Here is a 19,651-nt window from a genome sequence, read left to right as displayed (position 1 = left end):
CCCTGTGAGGTAGAAGAAGAGAAGAGATTGGATTTATACCCCACCCTTCACTACCCAAAGGAGTCTCAGAGCGGCTTACAAGCTCCTTCCCCTCCCCACAACAGACACCCTGTGAGGTAGAAGAAGAGAAGAGATTGGATTTATACCCCACCCTTCACTACCCAAAGGAGTCTCAGAGCGGCTTACAAGCTCCTTCCCCTCCCCACAACAGACACCCTGTGAGGGAGGTGGGGCTGAGAGAGCTCTTGACAGAAACTGCTCTTTTTCGAGAACAGCTCATCAGAACTATGGCTTGCCCCAGGCCATCCAGCCAGGTGTGAGTAGCATCCTTGCTCCCATCTGTGCTTCAATTACCCCACGTGAACAAATCACGCAAAACAGTACAACGCCCCCGCCCCTTCAAACCCCCTATGCAACTTTGGTCAATTCACCTGAGTCACACAGCTCCCAGATTAGTTTTGCTAGGTCAAATATACATTGTCGTCATCATAAGCCTTCCTCAACCCATCTGGTCAGACTCATTCAGGGTGGGGATGGGAGGTACAAAACCGCATCACTTATTCGGGTACCCTCAGCAATACCCCAAACATCTGGACGTCAGGTTAGAATCTACATTATGCTTCTCAAAATGCAGACACGTCCTTCCCCATAATATGAACACCCTGCGGTGATATTCCCTAAGAGACCACTGCATCCTGAAGGCAGGGATGGAGACGTTCACAGAGAGGACACCTAACAGGGAGTTTCAATATGTTATTTGGGGGGTGGGGGGTGGACTCAACACAGAGAATGCTGTTTTCAACTCCATCCCCACAAATGCCTGTACTTCTAACCTCTGATCAACTGGTACAAAGCTAGATAGGGCGACAATAGTGAGGACAGTCAACATGGGGCTTATTGCACTCTCTCAGTTCCCTCCCCGAGCCATGCAAGTCAAGTTGCCCACCAGGAACAGAGCATCCAAGGCGCTTCCTTATATATCCATGAGGTATTGTTCTATCATATCCACCAGGCTGTTGGAAATCTGAAGGCTCGAGTCACTGCTCAAAGATGAGGATCCTTCCCTCAGCACGAGTTCATGCCACTCTTTGCAGTACGTTGGCACCAACTGAAAAACATACAGAAGTCTGTTAGTTCTACCTATGAATCTCAAGCACTTGGCCTCCCGGCCACCAAAATATTTTATATGTACAGGCAAAGATGTCTGGGGCTGGAGCCATCGGTAGGAGGTTCATCAGTATGTTAGACGCACAGTCTATGAAACACTTTGTACTCTGCCACTGACTGTCAGAACCCACAGCTGACAACAAAGTGCACGCATTTATGAATGGTTATACTTCCATTGCAAAGCTGTAGATGCAGTAACATACGCACTGTTAAGAATGGCGGCAACCAACAGAACCAATTAGGGTATAGGGTATTCGTATGCACCCCCCCCCCCATGGCATGGGCCAATTAGGTAAGTTGAAATGTAAAGTTGAAATGTTAAGCAAAAGGTACCCTCCTGCGTGCGGGTGAAGTTAGAAAACCGTTAGGTGGCGAAAGCTGAGAAACAAGAGTCTCTCACGGTACGTAGGAGACTTCTAGACTATACATCCTCCTCCAGCACATCTGTAAAGATAAGCGTTTCAGCACAGGCAGAACAACAGGGATAGGAATGCAATAGGGCTCTTTTTGTAGAAAAAGCCCAGCAATAACAGCCACAAAGAGTCTGTGAGCCGCTAATGTGAGCTGGAACGCACATCCCACTCCTCCAGGCATCGTGCACCTGGGTCAACGTTCTCGCTCATGGGGAGGCAGAATGAACGCCAGCACCCTGGAGAGAGCTTCGGCCTGTTCCCCTCTGTGCAGGTACGCAACCCATTTGTAAGACTACTCAGCGGCCATAAACAATGACTCCTTAAGCACATTCTCAAAACCAGTATCAAAACACTTTTGAAGTCTGTAATGAAGACATGTTCATGAATCGCTTTCCCTTGGTTTTTAAATTCACAGCTCGTGGCTCTCTCTTTTCTGTTCCTCAAGCAATCCTCGGCCACCGATGGCCAGATCCACAGCCTACTGCTCATTCTTAACGGCTGTCTTTTATCATAGAATCATAGAAAGTTAGAGTTGGAAGGGACCTTGGTGGTCATCTAGTCCAACCCCCTGCACTCTGCAGGAGCATAGCCGGAAGATAGCCCTACAACATACCCAAAAGATGGCTGTCCAGCCTCCGCTTGAAAACATCCAGCGAAGGAGCATCCACCACCTCCCGAGGCAGACTGTTCCACTGCTCAACCACTCTTACAGTTAGGAAGTTTCTCCTGCTATTTAGCCGGGAACGACTCCCTTGTAATTTCCACCCATTAGCCCTAGTCTTGCAATCCGGAGCAAGAGAGAATAGATCTGCTCCATCTTCTATGTGACAGCCCTTCCAATACTTGAAGACTGCAATCATGTCCCCTCTAAGCCTTCTCTTTCCAAGGCTAAACATACCCAACTCTTTCAGCCTTTCCTCATAAGACTTGGATTCCAACCCTCTCACCATCCTGGTTGCCCTCCTCTGGACACGCTCGAGCTTGTCAACATCCTTCCTAAAATGTGGTGCCCAAAACTGGACACAGGACTCCAGGTGAGGCCTGAAAGCTGCAGCCTTTCCAAGAGTTTCAAACATGGGGTAATTGCTATCTCCCCCCCCCCAATTAAAGAAAACACTTTGCACTGTAACCTTAAGAGGTTTCTTCTTTCTCACCTTCACTAAGATTAGTTTGGACTCCTTGGGTTTGGCAGCAGAGAAGCGCTGCCCAAAGCACAGGTAGATGGTGTAGTCAGGAGAAGTCACTCTTCGGTTCTCATGGAAATCCTTTAGTTCTGGTGGAAATAAATATACAAATACCTTAGGGCTTAAAAACAAAGCCATTAGAATGTCTGGCAGGCTCTTACAGCCATATGTTAACGTCGGGTAAGGTTCCGGGGAGAACAGACTGTATATTCTAACCAATATAGGCTTTTACCTCATTTATATGGTAGGTCAATTTCAGCAAAAATAGATTTAAGCTTAAGAAGAGAAGAAGAAGAGATTGGATTCATACCCCGCCCTTCACTACCCGAAGGAGTCTCAGAGCGGCTTACAAACTCCTTTCCCTTCCCCTCCCCACAACAGACACCCTGTGAGGTAGGCAGGGCTGAGAGAGTTCTTGACAGAAACGGCTCTTTTTCAAGAACAGCTCTTATCAGAACTACGGCTTGCCCAAGGTCATCCAGCCAGGTGCAAGTGGAGGAGTGGAGAATCATACCCGGTTCTCCCAGATTAGAGTCCGCGCACTTAACCACTACACCAAATTGCCCTGAGATCGTCAATAAAGGCTGAAATGATTCTCAGCCAATCCATATGAAGAGTCCTGTCGCACCTTGCAGTCCAGCAAGATTTCTAGGGTTATAACCTTTCGAGAATCAAAGCTCCTTTCGTCTCTCCTGAAAAACGGAGCTTTGACTCCTGGAAGCTCATAAACCCAGAAATCTTGCTGGTCTTTAAGAGGCTACTGGAATGAAGTCTAGCACCTCTCCTGCAGGTCAACATGGCTACCCACCTGAAACGATCAGCTAATCCGGTTGTTGTTTTCTGCCATCAAGTCAAGATGACTTGTGCCAACACCTAGTGGGGCTTGGAGGCAAGGGGCATTCAGAGGTGGTTTGTGGCTCAAGTGGTTAAGACGCTGAACTGCAGGCTGTGGAAGGTCGGTAGTTCAGCAGTTCGAGACCCGAGTGTGCCGCAAGACGGAGTGAGCTCCCGTCTCTAGTTCCAGCTCCTGCCAACCTAGCCGTTCGAAAGCAAGGCATTGCAAGTAGATAAATCAGAGATGCCCATGGCTCAATCTAATGCCAAGTGAGTCCCCTGACAGGAAACAGTCCTTTGGAATTGGCAAGATTCTCCCAGGAGGGACCCCAGAAATAAAAGAAACAAGAGTAGCTGATCAGTCTGATCAGTGTCTGGATGCGACACCTTTCAGAGATCCTATGTAAGCTTCCTGGGTCCTATGATGGAAGAAGAGCACAATAGAAACACAGTAGGGTTAATCCACCCACCCACCGAGCAGCCTTCCTCCAACGGAAGAGACACTTGATTTTGAGGAAGGCCCCTTAGGCTGGAGAGAGGATTCCAACTTAAGCCAAAAGGAAAAGTGGGGTAGAAATATTTTAATTGATAAATAAAACTTTGCTCCATGGAGTGATATACCGCAATAAGCAGGGCTCTTTTTGCAGAAAAAGCCCAGCAGGAACTCATTAGCATAATAGGCCATACCCAACAGCAGGAACTAGTTAGCATATTAGGCCACACCCCTGACAGCACAGCTCATTAGCATATTAGGCCGCACCCCCATGTTACCAGAAGTGTGGTAATTCAGCCACACCCACCTTTTGCTTCTTATTCTGTTTACCTTGTTTGTTGTCAAAACCCAGGGCCTTTTTTTGGAGCAGGAACTCCTTTGCATGTTAGGCCACACACCCCTAATGTAGCCAATCCTAATGAGTTTTTGCTGTTGGATGCGGCCTATTATGCTAATGAGTTCCTGCTGGGTGTGGCCAACTTGGGAGCCAGCCGGAACTCCGTTCCTGTGCGTTCCTGCCCAAAGATAGCCCTGGCAATATGCAAACAAACAAGACTGGCCAGTGTTTGACGCATGCCAAACTTCCAGTTCAATAACCCATACTCCAAATGTTCTCCCCGCTGTTTTGCTTGGCAAGCAATAATAATAATAATAAGAGATTGGATTTATAACCCATCCTTCACTACCCAAAGGTGTCTCAGAGCGGCTTACAAACTCCTTTCCCTTCCCCTCCCCACAACAGACACCCTGTGAGGTCGGTGGGGCTGAGAGAGCTCTGGCAGAAACTGCTCTTTTTCAAGGGCAGCTCTGACAGAACTGTGGCTTGCCCAAGGTCATCCAGCAGGTGCAAGTGGAGGCGTGGAGAATCAAACCCTGCTCTCCCAGATTAGAGTCTGCGCACTTAACCACTACACCAAAAAAGGATAAGCCTCATAGCCGCCATTTTAAAACAAGAAAAAACAAGAAAACTGTGTGCACAAAGGAAACGCGCGTTTCTAGGGAATCACCTTGACAAAACTGCATGTAGTCAAAGATCTCCGTGTCTGTATTCCGGATCAAACATTTGAATTGTGACTGCTGAGTTATGTTGTCCAGCTGCTTAGAGAACGCCCAGTAGACTTTGCATCCATCCAGTCGTTTCGCAAATATCTGATGGTTCCTTTCATACAGCAGTAGGCCTGCTTTCTGCAGCAGGATCAAGGTATGCTTCACTTGTTTCCGATCAGGAAGTGCCTCTGGGTTTGGAAACTGTACTACCTGGGGGTTGCCAAAAGCAGGGCCACAGGGGTGATGCTTGTTGTAGGTAAACATACAGCTGTTCACGGTCACTTCGGTTTCATGCAGTAGCCTCCCACGGTAATAGATGGAGACACCCAGATGAGAGATGACAGCCCCTGCAAGAAACAAGGGTGTGCTTATTCTTGTAGTCTAACTGGAAAGCGGCTGGGCTGGAGAAGAGCAGATCAGCGAGTTCAAATCAATATTTTCTAAGGCTGCTGCCCCGCCCGGTTCTTCTGTACCCTATATTAGCTCAATTCTCAGAGATTCGTGACGATTTTAAGGTTCTGGTTTTGCTTGATAATCCCGATACGGAAATAACAGAAATAGTAGCAAGGTTTCTTCTTAGTGCTATGGCTCTACGTTCTGATAAGTAACCACTAGGTTTTTCTGCTTTCATGCTGTTTTTCTGCGCCGTAGCTCCAATTTTACCCTATATGGTTTTGTATTTTCTGATCTATATTTAATCTGATTTCCTATTGTATGTATATACGTATGCCAGTAAAGGCTTGTCAAAGTAAGTATAAGGCTGCTATAGGAAGACTGAGGACAACTCTTTTTTTTTTTTAACAATAACGGGCAGATGATACGTAAATAAAGGTGGAAGATTTACGAAGAAATACCCAGCACTGAAACCAGGAAGCCACATCTGGCCAGACTAAAACTGAGAGAACGAGGCAAGTTTTAATAGTTTATGTTGCATCCTGGATCTAAACCAAAACCTTTTTAAAAAAAAAAAAAAACTTGCATCCATTAGGTCACACCTAACCCCACGTTGGAGCTGCAGTGGCTCAAGTGGTTAAGACGCTGAACTGCAGGCTGTGGAAGGTCAGTAGTTCAGCAGTTTGAGACCCAGGTGCCGCATGACGGAGTGAGCTCCCGTCTCTAGTCCCAGCTCCTGCCAACCTAGCAGTTCGAAAGCAAGACATTGCAAGTAGATAAATAGGTACCACTTCGGTGGGAAGGTAACAGCATTCCATGCGCCTTGGTGTTTAGTCATGCCGGCCACATGACCACGGAAACGTCTTCGGACAGCGCTGGCTCTTTGGCTTTGAAACGGAGATGAGCACCGCAACCCTAGAGTCGGACTCGACTGGCTTTCGAGCAAGGGAACCTTTACCTTTAACCCCACGTTACAAAATCCTTTTGTCCCCCAGTTCTGGTGCTTGGAACTAAATTCCCTGGCATATTTGGGACTCAATGGACTGGGACCATGGCACACAGGGACTTATGCCTTCCTTACCCCCACACTAGGGATGCCAGCCTCCAGGTGGGGCCTGCAGATCCCCTGGAATTACAGCTCATCTCCAGACTGCAGAGATCAGTTCCCCTGGAGAAAATGGATGCTTTGGAGGGTGGACTCTATGGTATTGTACCCCACTGAGGTCCCTGTCCTCCCCAGGATCCATACCCAAATCTCCAGGAGTTTCCCAGCCTGAACCTGGCAACTTTACCCCACACCATCTCCCCTGACCTGAAACAGCCCCAAGGAGCCACTATTTGTCTCCCTGGGGAAGCCTGCATGCGGCCCATCAGTACACACCCGTTTCCCGAATGGAGCAAACAGCAGCTTCCGGGAAACGTTTCATGTCTGGAAAACGGTGCCGTTTGTGCACATGTAGGTTAAACGCTTGTCCTCCTCACTGTCCCAATCCAAGTTGCATCCATGCTCACGTTATGAGCACAAGACTCCCAGGGCACATTTCCCGACAGGACACAAGGACCGTGGACTGGGTGATTCGGCCTGAAGCCGAAAAAGATCAACGGCAAATTCCTCTACAACAGTGATGGCAGAAATGTTTACTCCGCATTCCGTTGAAGTTACTAAATTCCACATGAGCTGCAATTTAGCAACCAAAGCGTTTAAAAAGTTTTTTTAAAAAAACAAAAAACCCACAGATCTCTAACAGGAACCTTCCAGTTACGAAAGCTATTGGGAGCGTATGGAAGAGAGAATCATGTCTCCATTTAGCAAAGGCACAGCAGCTGAACTGAAATGTCAGCAACCAGCAGCAGCTCTTCAAGGCACAGTGAGACTGTTCCCGTGCCCAGGCAGACATAAGCGAGGTCTAAAGGACTCTGGGCATATTTGCGTGTGCAGATTTGCATGAGTGGTTGTAGTGTATTCAAAGCTGCCTTGAATGCATGATATGTTGTGAAACATCCAATTGAAGTATAATGTAAAGCTTCGTCCTGGGCTAGGATCCAAATCCATCCAATTGTGTTACTAGCCCAGGGAACACCTAACCAATCACCTTCTAGCAAGCTCCCTGAGCGGGAAGATCCGTGATTGGTCCTTATGTGAACAACCTTATTGGTTGGTATCTGTACAGTGGGTGTGGCTACATTAGCCGGGAATGTTTAAAAGCAGGACAGCTGCAATGTAAAGGCTGTTCTGGCTATCAGACGTTGATCCGTGTTGGAGTTGTGTTCGAGTGGAAGAATAAAGTTGTGTTCTTGCTGAATCACTCTCCGACTGCTTTGTTAAGCGAGCAACTTAACAGTGGTAAAGACCAAAAGGAAGAACTCCTGGCAACCTCTTTTACAGCGAGTATCCTTTTCAGCTCTCAGAAGCAATCCCGGAAGCTGCCATCTAGATCGATCCTTCCTCTCGCGCAAGATTCCAAGAGACCTGTGACTGGATGTCCTGCTGTCTCCCCACCCCCACCCCCACATTTCAAAGTCGGTGCAGGGACATTTACCTTTACTCTCAACGCCTTCTTTCTCATCTAGCATCTTCCCCCTCCTCACAGCATTTCCCATTAACCAAGCACCATGAGACAACGCAGCTGGTGGTGGTGGGCAATGTTCCCTCTAAGCTGAGTTAGTGTGAGCTAGCTCACAGGTTTTTAGCCTCTGGCTCACACATTTTTGTCTTAGCTCAGGAAGAATGGCTCCAGAGCAGACTAATTTATGCAGTAGCCAAATCAACTTGCTCACAATTTTAATGCCAGTAGCTCACAAAGGAGAATTTTTGCTCACAAGACTCCACAGCTTAGAGGGAACATTGGTGGTGGGGTTTAAGATTGGAAGAACAGTAGTAAGCAGGGGTCATTTCGTAGCAAAAGAGGTGCAGGAGCTCATTAGCATGACTCATCAGCATGACTTATTTGCATATGCCACACCCCCTGACATCACCGGAAGTGTGTCAGAAGGGAACACCCACCGCTCAGGCTCCACTGGACTGTTTTGGATTGCTAGCTATTGGGGGGGGGGGAACGTGCAGATCTGCCCTTGCAGAGGAGGGAGAGCTTGTACCTGAATAAAACTTGGTCTTAAAGGTGCCACTGGACTGTTTTTGGTTGGTAGGGGGGGGGGGGGGGGAATGTGTAGATCTGCCCTCACAGAGGACGGAGAGCTTGTACCTGAAGGCAGGTGGGGGGGGAGGCTCTGCAATTTACCTGGCTGCTTCTTGCTCCTTGTGGCCCGACTGAGGGCTGCTGGGAGCAGGGGGTGGGACTTCTTGCATGTGCCCGCCCCCTGGGCTCCTTACTGCCGGAGCTCCGCTCCTGTGCACTCCCGCAGGAAATGACCCCTGCTAGTAAGTAAATGTATTGCATATGGCCGTAGGCCGTTACAATACAAAATGTACACAATATAAATTTAAGGTTCAAAAGTACTGCTCTAAAAACAAAGCTTTCAGGAATAAGACTGTATAACATTTCAACAATAAAACAATCAAAGTTTTAAAACCAGTTTTGTAGCTCTATGTAGCTCTATGTTAGACAACTAGAAACCACCTTGGATCTAACTTTTCCGGCTGCAAGCGCAAAAAGCGCCACCTTGCGAGTAACCAGGGGATACATGTCCGGCAAGAGGAAAACCAACCTTTCATTGTCAGGTAAGTTGCAAAGTTGGCTTAAAATTCCAGATAGGAATCTACTTCTTAGGCCTGAGTATAAAGGACAGACCATAATGTAATGAAATAGATCTTCCACTGCGGTACCACATACACATAGTTCCTGTGGTCTGTTGGTATACCTTCCAAGCAGCACTTCAGTGAAGATTAGAAGAATAGGATCAGGGGCATTACTCTCCCCGTGTTCTTTTCTAATCAGGTTTGGGTACCTTATGGCTGCTGTGTCTCATCAGGTGTAGCCCTTGGGGATGACGGTCACCTTAAAGGTCACCTTAAATGAGAACTTTGGAAGCAGCTGGCACAGGAAGTATTTAAACCCCCAAGTACTGGGACACTCCACACATTGCCTTTTAAGACAGAAAGCAGGCCATGCCCAGGTAGAGATGTGAAGGGCCAGAAAAAAAACCCGGAAAAATTTGGGGGGAAAACATTTCCCCCCATTTTTTTCCTGAAGCCTTTTTTGTTTTTCTTCCAAAAAATTGAAAAAAGAAAAGAAAAAAGATTATGGAACATTCTATTTTAACATTATGAATAAAATACTTTAAGACAAGGTGTTCAAATATTTTCAAAATCATTTCTAAAAAATATGTATGGTATCAGATTGATCTAATTTCTGTGCACTGAGGACAAGCAAGTCCTAGGTTACAAACTGAACTCTCCAATGCAAGAACAAGATGCATTTCTTCCTTTAGGAGGTGCTATTGTCACGAGAAAAGAAAAAGGTTTCAGTTTCGTTTTTGCATGTGGGTGGGTATCCTGTTTGTAATAATTGTTTGGATACACTATATTTTTAATATGCTAGTTGTGATCATTTCATGCCAAGTAAAAATGTCCATAATCATATTTTATGTTCCTAAAGTAACAGAATGACTTTCAATCTGGAAAAGAAAAAATAAGTGCTAATGTAGCAATTTTTTTTGAATTTTTCCAAAAATTTATGTTTTTTCCCAGGGGAAAATGGAAAAAAAACAAGTTTTTTTCCGTGCTTCAAAATTTCCAGAAATTTTACATCTCTATGCCCAGGCCCTTCCAAGCAGCAACCGGGCCAGTTCTGTTCACAGCCATTCACACAATAGCATAAGCAACACTTCTTCCTCAGCCCCAGTTGTGCTCCGTCCAGACAGATGTCTGTCAATCAATCAGAACCTTTATTGGCATATTGACAGAACATACGGCAGGGAGACAAGGATACGTCCTTTGCCCTTGCAATTGAAACAATCTTCTCTTGATAGCACAACAGAGAAATTTAGCTACAGATTCTATGATCTCAGGATTACGGGAAGATAATAATGAAACGATCTTATAGTCATCAGATTACCCTACTTGACTGTGATAAAGAGGTTCTAGAAACATAGCGCAGATATCACAGTAAAAGGAACAATACAGGAGAACGTGTTCGATACTTTCAGTCTCGCCCAAGCCACAGGCACAAAACCTAGACGAGTATGGGGTCTTCTTGAACCTCCCGTACAATACAGCAGAAGGGAGAACATTAAAACGAGCTAACATGAATGCTCTTTGCAGATCAGGGGGCAGGGCCGGCTCAAGGTTTTTTTCGTATCCTAGGTGAGGCTACCTTCTGGCGCCCCCCCCCCCGTGCGCCCACCGGAAAAGGCTTCCGAGGGCGCATTCCAGAGGCCCCACTTGGCTGAAGTCCTGACGCTGCCACAAAATCCAACAATCAAAGTGGAAGTGGCAGCCGCATGCCATGCAGAGGGGTGTTTCTGTTCCAGCTGTGGGTTTGGGAAGACAGCGGAGCAAAGGCCAGGTGGAGACAGGGGGGCCAGAGAGCCTGCCTCTTCCTGCCGCTGTCTGCCGGGCTTCTCTGGCCTCCGGGCTGGTGGCAGATTTGGCGGCGGCGCTGCAAACACAGAAAAGCCCCCAGGCCCCACCTGCAGAGCGGTGTTAAGGAGGCTGCCTGCCCCCACCCGCTCAATCTATGCTCCCAAGAGCCGGCGGCGGCAGAAAACAGGGTAGTAAATCGCGGGCCAAGCAGGGAGTGGGAAGCAGGAGGACCTGGCCGACTCAGCTCCCTCCCTCCCTCTCTCTCTGGGTGGGCTGCACCATCCCTACCGCTTTGTGCTTCCTCCCCCCCCCCGCTAGCCGGGGTCCTCCCCCGCCCTGCCCTGGCCCGCTGGCGGGTGGGCGAGGGGGTGGCATTTTTGCCTGGGAACAGGACCCGCCGCGTCCCCATGGTGCAAAGGAGCCGGGCAGCAGGGTCCGCCACGAGAGAGCCCCCCCCGGCACACACCCACCGGGATGCCCCCAAGGCGGTTCCCCCCTTCGCCAGAGTCCTTCTCCAGCAGGGCTGCGCCCGCCTGCCCCTCTTCGTCTGAGGGCTGCCTGGCTCAGCGTGGCCGGGGGGGGCATGCCTGCGCGTATCCGCTGCACCCACACTGGGATCCTTCACACCCCGTCCAGCTCAGCAGCGGAGTCCCACCAGGCCCTCCTGAGCCCATATTTCAAGCGAGGGAGGAAGCATTCACTGACCTTCATTGTTCTGCAGTGGAGGAACGTTGAGAAGGGGCTGTTCTGCTGGGCAAGGGACAGTGGGAGGTACAAGCAGGTTCTGCTCTATTATGGCTTGCTGGTTTGCTGGCATTTGATAGTCGTTCCTAGCTGCGTTGTTCATCACGCCATTTCCCTGAGGCTCCTCATTCACAAAAACATGTGGGATGAAGCAACTGCCATCGTATGGTGTTTCCCCTAATACAGAACAGGAACTTCTTAAATACCATGACGCAATGTAGCATAACCATTACTATGACCAATAATCCCCACTGGGCAAAGTGAAACACAAAGCGCCTGTGTAATGATTCCTTGTTTTTGTGCGTGTGTGTCTCTTTAAAAGTTTGGTTGCATGGCTGTGGTAGATAGACTAGAGTGGTTGAGAGAGGCAAGTGTGGTATGATTGGTGGTTGACAGTGAGGGGGAGGGGTTTTGGAAGTGAATCTGGATGGATGAGTATGTGAGTCAGTCAGGAGTTTCAGTTACAAGTTTTTTCCATAAATAAATTCTTTTTTTTTTTTTTTTAAAAGGAGTTTCAGTTACAAGTTGACAGTTGATGTAGACAAGCAGTTCTGTGTTGAAGCAGTTAGAAGTGGACAGCTGCGGTTGTTCAGTGAGAAAGAGAAAGAGAGCTGAAAGCTAAATGTATAGGGAAAAGTAAAGTAAAGTTTAAATGAAGTAAAGTTAAAGGAAAGTCTGAGAGTCATAACCAACTGGAGTGAAACAGTGAACATATAAGGCATTGAGATAAACGTGTTACAAAGTTACATGAAAAGATCCCTGTCAGTGAGAGAAAAGGTCGAGTGTGATACCAAAGAAATTGTACATCATTTACACATTACTAGTTACATTGTATCACCCTCTTATTTAGTATTTATTTCAATAAATCCTCTTTTATTTAAGTTTATACCACCTCTGAATGAAATACTTCTCAGGACCACAAAGTTCCTTGTAAGCCTTGAACACGGTCTACCAAACTAAAAAGAGCAACAGTAGAAGCATAAAGGTTTGGAAATCCTTAAAATTTCCTGGTGGCAGCAGAATCTGCCCAGTAGAACAAAATAAAGAGAACTTTTAAAGGGAAACTAGTCCTCCCCAATAAGGAGGACGTCACAGGCTGTCTTGTAGCTGCCTGTTACTGGGGGGGAAAAACCCCAGAGATCACTGCAGACAGGATGTTTGAATCCCTTTAGGAAAGAAACCATAACGTTATCAGTGATATAGCACATGCCGCGTGCCTTGAAAGCCCCACATTACCCGAGATCCCTTCACTTCAACTGGATACACAAAGTTGGAAAGAGTCTGGAAGCATCTCTCTCCAGAACAGACAAGAAGAAGAGGAGGAGATTGGATTTATACCCCGCCCTTCACTACCCAAAGGTGTCTCAGAGCGGCTTACAAACTCCTTTCCCTTCCCCTCCCCACAACAGACACCCTGTGAGATAGAGTCAGAGAAGACAGAGTCAGGATTCAAAATGATCTAGATAGGCTGGAACAGTGGGCCAAGACAAATAAAATTAATTTCAATAGAGAGAAGTGCAAAGTCCTACACTTAGGTACAAAAAATCCATGGGATGGACTTGGCTTGACAGCAGCACATGTTAAAGGGATCTAGGTGTTCTCGTTGATCACAAGCTAAACATGAGCCTGCAGTGCGATGTGGCTGTGAAGAAAGCTAATGCAATCTTAGGATGCATTAACAGAAGCATTGCGTCCAGATCATGGGAGGTGTTAGTTCCGCTCTATTCTGCTATGGACTCAGGCCTCACCTGGAGTACTGTGTCCAGTTTTGGGCACCACATTTTAGGAAGGATGTTGACAAGCTCGAGCGTGTCTAGAAGAGGGCAACCAGGATAATGAGAGGGTTGGAATCCAAGTCTTATGAGGAAAGGCTGAAAGAGTTGGGTATGTTTAGCCTGGGAAAGAGAAGGCTTAGAGGGGACATGATTGCAGTCTTCAAGTATTTGAAGGGCTGTCGCGTAGAAGATGGAGCAGATCTATTCTCTCATGCTCTGGATTGAAAGACTAGATCTAATGGGTGGAAATTACAAGAGAGTCGTTACCGGCTAAATATCAGGAGAAACTTCCTAACTGTAAGAGTGGTTAAGCAGTGGAACAGTCTGCCTCGGGAGGGGGTGGATGCTCCTTCGCTGGACGTTTTCAAGCGGAGGCTGGACGACCATCTTTCAGGTATGTTGTAGGGCTATCTTTCGGCTATGCTCCTGCAGAGTGCAGGGGGTTGGACTAGATAACCTGTAAGGTCCCTTCCAACTCTTAACGTTCTATGATTCTATGAGGTAGGTGGGGCTGAGAAAGCTTTTTCCAGAACTGCTCTTTTTCAAGGACAGCTCTTATCAGAACTACGGCTTGCCCAAGGTCATCCAGCAGGTGCAAGCGGAGGAGTGGGGAATCAAACCCGGTTCTCCCAGATTAGAGTCCACGCACTTAACCACTACACCAAAGTGGCTCACACTGAGACTTATTGCTTAAAACCAAGCAATGCTTCTTTGCTATCCAAAAGTAAGTGAGGCTGCTTAGGCGTTTCTTGGCAATGGTGGTTTGGGTCCTGCTCAGCGTTTCCACGTGCAGGAGGACTTCTGCCTGGCAGATCACAACTTTCTCACTTCCCCCGTCTGGATGCAGCCCCAACGCACCCCCACCCCCCCGTCCGCCCGCTGCATTCGGGGAGCATTTCAGACAGCATTAGAAGGGAGGCTGTAAGGACAACATCCTGTGCTGGATCCCATCCCATGAACTTGATTTTAAAGATCCAACAAAGAAATTTCAAATCACATGTATGTTTGAGGAAGTAAACACAAGAGGAAGACGGAACGTTGTGCAGTGTAGAAACAAAAATGGGAGGGGGCAGCCCACCAATACAGAGCTGACAATGGCCTTAAAATGCCCTAGCAAGCACTGCTGTCCTCCTTAGTAGCAATATGGATGCTAGATAGATGCTAGATGGATAGATAGATGGATGGCTCTTTTTGTAGCAGGAACTCCTTTGCATATTAGGTGACACACCCCTAATGTAGCCAATCCTCCAACAGCTTACAGTGCCCCCTGTGAGAAGAGCTTTGTAAGCTCTTGGAGGATTGGCTACATTAGGGTGTGTGTCGCCTAATATGCAGAGGAGTTCCTGCTACGAAAAGAGCCCTGGCTTGGAGTCAGGAGCCCCTTCCCCCGGCTTAGAGACAAGACACGATAACAAAGCTGAGCGGTCGGGTTAGAACGGATAAAAGCAAGCTTTTGAAGCTTTTGAGAAAGCTTTTGATAAAGTTCCTCATCAAAGGCTCCTAAGTAAGCTCAAAAATCATGGGATAAAAGGCAAGTCCTTTTATGGATCAAAAACTGGCTAATTAATAGAAAACAGAGAGTGAGTATAAATGGGCAGTTCTCTCAGTGGAGGGGGGTAAGCAGTGGGGTACCGCAGGGATCAGTACTTGGTCCACTGCTTTTTAACTTGTTCATTAATGATTTGGAGTTGGGAGTAAGGAGTGAAGTGGCTAAATTTGCAGATGATACGAAGTTGTTCCGGGTGGTGAAAACCAGTGAGGATTGTGAGGCACTCCAAAGGGATCTGTCAAAGATGGGCGAGTGGGCGTCAACATGGCAAATGGGGTTCAATGTGGCCAAGTGCAAAGTGATGCACATTGGAGCCAAAAATCCTAAATATAAATACACGTTGATGGAGTCTGAACTGGCAGAGACTGATCAAGAGAGAGATCTTGGAGTTGTAGTAGATAACTCACTGAAAATGTCGAGACAGTGTGTGACTGCAATAAAGAAGGCCAATGCTATGCTGGGGATTATTAGGAAGGGTATTGTAAACAGATCAGCCAATATCATAATGCCTCTATATAAATCAATGGTGCAACCACATCTGGAATACTGTGTGCAATTCTGGTCACCACACCTTAAAAAGGATATTATAGCTTTGGAAAAAGTGCAGAAAAGGGCAACTCGAATGATAAAAGGGTTGGAACACTTTCCCTATGAGGAAAGGTTAAGGCGCTTAGGGCTCTTTAGCTTGGAGAAACGACGACTGAGGGGTGACATGATTGAGGTTTATAAGATTATGCATGGGAAAGAGCAGGTAGAGAAAGAGGTACTTTTCTCCCTTTCTCACAATACAAGAACTCGTGGGCACTCCATGAAATTGCTGAGCGGTCGGGTTAGAACGGATAAAAGGAAGTACTTCTTCACCCAAAGAGTGATTAACACTTGGAATTCACTGCCACAGGAAGTGGTGGCGGCTACAAGCATGGGCGGCTTCAAAAGGGAATTAGATAAGCATATGGAGCAGAGGTCCATCAGTGGCTATCAGCCACAAGGTATAGATAGGGACTCTGGGGCAAGGGATGCTCTGTCACCTTGGTGCTTGGGGGGGGGGTCAACAGGGGGAGGGCTTCTAATGTCCTGGCCCCACTGCTGGACCTCCTGATGGCACTGGTATTTCTGGCCACTGTGTGATACAGAGTGTTGGACTGGATGGGCCTTTGGCCTGATCCAACATTGGCATCTCTTATGTTCTTATGTTCTTAAGTCCTTCTTCACCCAAAGAGTGATGAACACATGGAATTCACGGCCACAGGAGGTGGCGGCGGCTACAAGCATGGGCGGCTTCAAGAGGGAATGAGATAAGCATAGAGCAGAGATCCATCGGTGGCTATTAGCCACAAGGTATAGATAGGAACTCACAGTCTGGGGCAAGGGATGCTCTGTATTCTGGGTGCCTCGGGTGGGGTGGGGGCAACAGTGGGAGGGCTTCTGGAGTTCTGGCCCCACTGGTGGACCTCCTGATGGCACCTGGTAATTCTGGCCACTGTGTGACACAGAGTGTTGGACTGGAGGGGCCACTGGCCTGATCCAACACTGGCTTCTCTTATGTTCTTAACTTCACCAGCTTCCAGTGGGCTGAGTTCCCTGTCAAGGCTCACCTTCACCATAGTTATTACAGCCCTGACTACATCTTACACCACAGTATGTACAGCTCTGAGCACCACAAACACACACACACACAAAAGAAATCTAGTTCCACTTCAGACTGCAGCGTTAAATAAATAGCTAGTATATACCAAGCATTACCTTGGTACTTCTGAGCACATGTGAATGATATACATCACATAACTACTATGTAGGAGTGTCCGCACCGCCACAATTAAGAGAAAACAGAAAACATGTCAGACCGCAGACAGCTTTACTCACCGACATTATTACACTGATCTTGACCAGGAATGGCATTTTGTTGAATGTACTGCAATAGTGTGGCCGATGACTGGGAATTCACATTTGGGATGGACATGGGGTCATAGTAGCTGTCCTCCACAGGTTGATTCAGCACTCCGTTGGCTACTGGCAGGCAGCCATTTTGGTCAACGGGAGGGACTGTCTGACAACGGTCTCGTCCACATGCCGTTTCTGGGAGCAAGGGAAAAAAAGAGGAGGAGCAGTCAGTAGTGGAAACCTCCTCCCACAAAAAAACATCCTGGAGACAGAACGCGTACAGGACAACCAAACACATGATCGGAAGGGTGTGCCCTCAGGCAACTCTTAGATAAAAGTAGTGCATAAAGGAGAAGCTGCCATGGCTCAAGTAGTTAAGATGCTGACTGCAGACCTGAAGGTCAGTAGTTCGACAGTTCGAGACCTGAGCGCCGCATGACAGAGTGAGCTCCCGTCTCTGGCCCCAGCAGTTCGAAAGCAAGACATTGCAAGTACATAAATAGGTACCGCTTTGGTGGGAAGGTAACAGCGTTCCGTGCGCCTCGGCATTTAGTTATGCCGGCCACATGACCACAGAAATGTCTTTGGACAGCGCTGGCTCTTTGGCTTGGAAACAGAGAGCACCGCATCCCTAGAGTCGGATTCGACTGGCTTTCGAGCGAGGGAAACCTTTACCTTAGTGCATCAAGGAGTTGTTCCCCTCACCTTCTATACCTGGGCACCAATGTTCCCTCTAAGCTGTGGAGTCTCGTGTGCAAAAATTCTACTTTGTGAGCTACTGGCATTAAAGTTGTGAGTGAGCAATTTGGCTACTGCATAAATTAGCTTGCTCTGGAGCCATCCTGTCTGAGCTAAGACAAAAATGTGTGAGCCGGAGACTAAATAACTGTGAGCTAGCTCACACTAACTCAGCTTAGAGGGAACACTGCGGGCACTTAAACTATGTCTAGCTGCTTGAGGTCCAAATTGTATGGCTCTACTCCACCTTTTCCACTTGACCACCCTCTTTTTACCTCACGCTAGGCCAAGTAAAAGAAGAGATGTTTTTGTGACAGCCAGGCAAGTCTGGTCCCGGTGGAACGTGGCTGGAGAGACATTGGGCTGGCCCGGAGGGACGAGGCAGGACAGAGTCAGGGATCGGGGGAGAACGGTGGGCCGAGTCTGGGCTGATATGCCTAATGTGGCGTGAGGGTGGCTCACTGGCTGGGGAAGGGCTGCGGTTGTGCATGCATGGGCCAGAGTGGGCTGGCCACGGAACAGGAGAAAGGTTCAGGGGGTGGGGCCAGTTGTTAGGCCAAGACTTAAAAGCGGTAATTAGGTATGGCTGAGGGTGGCCTATTGGGGGGGGGGGTCTAGATACCTTGTGCAGGAGCGCACAGGAGTGGAGCTCTGGCAGTAAGACCAGGGGGAGCCCCGCCCCCTGCTCCCAGCAGCCCTCAGTCGGGCCATGAGGAGCAAGGAGCAGCCAGGTAAGTTGCAGAGCCCCCCCCCGTCCCACCTTCAGGTACAAGCTCTCCCTCCTCTGTGTGGGCAGATCTGAGCGTTCCCCCCCCCATAGCTAGCAATCCAAAACATTCCAGTGGAGCCTGAGCAGTACCTTCTGACACACTTCCGGTGATGTCAGGGGCGGTGGCATATGCAAATAAGTTATGCTAATGCATTATGCTAATGAGCTCCTGCACCTCTTTTTCGACAAAACGACCCCTGCAGCCAACCAAGGAGTTGCCTGTCCGGTCTGAAAATTCTCACAAGGAACAAGCTCCATTAAAAAAAAAAAAGGAAGAAGAAGATGCAAGGTCCTTTCCAACTCCTACACTCTCTGACTACGTGCCCCGGTATATGTTCAGTATACCATAGTTCCTTATATTCTGGGTAGCTGCATGGTGCAAAGTGATCATTATAGGACTGATGTGTCACAGTCCTTGGTTACTTGTGTGTATGGATTCAATATGTATAACTGTGTTGGCAAACCCTGGGACAGGATAAACTGCATGCATGATTTAAAGTAGCAACTGTGCAGCAGTTGGTCACCAGTGGACGGTTGTGGTACTCAGGTGCTGAAGAGTGGGCACATGAAGATTTTGGACTACACCTACCAAAAAGATTACCGGTGTCTCCAGCTTGGGCAGGGCCCCATGAGACCTGCTTTTTTTTCTGCTGAACTTCACTCTGCTTCAGGTCGGCTTGCTGAACAATCCATTTCAGTGTGTCAGCACCACATGGGTAGCAGTTTCCAGTTGCATTTTCATTCTGCGCTGTAGAAGACACGTACATTCACATTACAATACTTACAACCAGGGGTCATTTCCTGCAGGAGCGCACAGGAGCGGAGCTCCGGCAGTATAGAGCCCAGGGGGCGGGCACATGCAACAAGCCTCACCCACTGCTCCCAGCAGCCCTCAGTCAGACCAAGAAGCAGCCAGGTAAGTTGCAGAACTCCCCCTGGCCCCCCAGTCCAAAACAGTCCAGTGGCACCTTTAAGACCAAGTTTTATTCAGGTACAAGCTCTCCCTCCTCTGCGAGGACAGATCAGCACGTTCCCCCCCTCACACACACACACAATAGCTAGCAATCCAAAACAGTCCAGTGGTGCCTTCTGACACACTTCCAGTAATGTCAGGGTGTGTGGCATATGCAAATAAGGTATGCTAATGAGTTATGCTAATGAGCTCCTGCACCTCTTTTTCTA

General features: G+C 48.0%; 1 protein-coding gene across 1 annotated transcript; it reads right to left on the bottom strand.

Moving 5' to 3' along the window:
• Window positions 1–466: 466 nt before the first annotated feature.
• Window positions 467–19,236, bottom strand: LOC107116862 (interferon regulatory factor 3-like). The gene is made up of 6 exons (XM_015418880.1): window positions 19,059–19,236; window positions 16,945–17,157; window positions 11,719–11,934; window positions 5,099–5,485; window positions 2,735–2,853; window positions 467–1,108 (listed from the first exon to the last, which is right to left on the bottom strand). The coding sequence occupies exons 1-6, from the start codon at window positions 19,234–19,236 to the stop codon at window positions 974–976; spliced, it is 1,248 nt and encodes a 415-aa protein (XP_015274366.1). The 3' UTR covers window positions 467–973.
• Window positions 19,237–19,651: the final 415 nt, after the last annotated feature.

The sequence above is a fragment of the Gekko japonicus genome, unplaced genomic scaffold, assembly GCF_001447785.1.
Source record: "Gekko japonicus isolate JY-2015 unplaced genomic scaffold, Gekko_japonicus_V1.1 scaffold1880, whole genome shotgun sequence".
Lineage (NCBI taxonomy): Eukaryota > Metazoa > Chordata > Lepidosauria > Squamata > Gekkonidae > Gekko > Gekko japonicus.
Note: the sequence above shows the minus strand (reverse complement) of the source record. Positions and strands in the feature narration are given on the sequence as shown.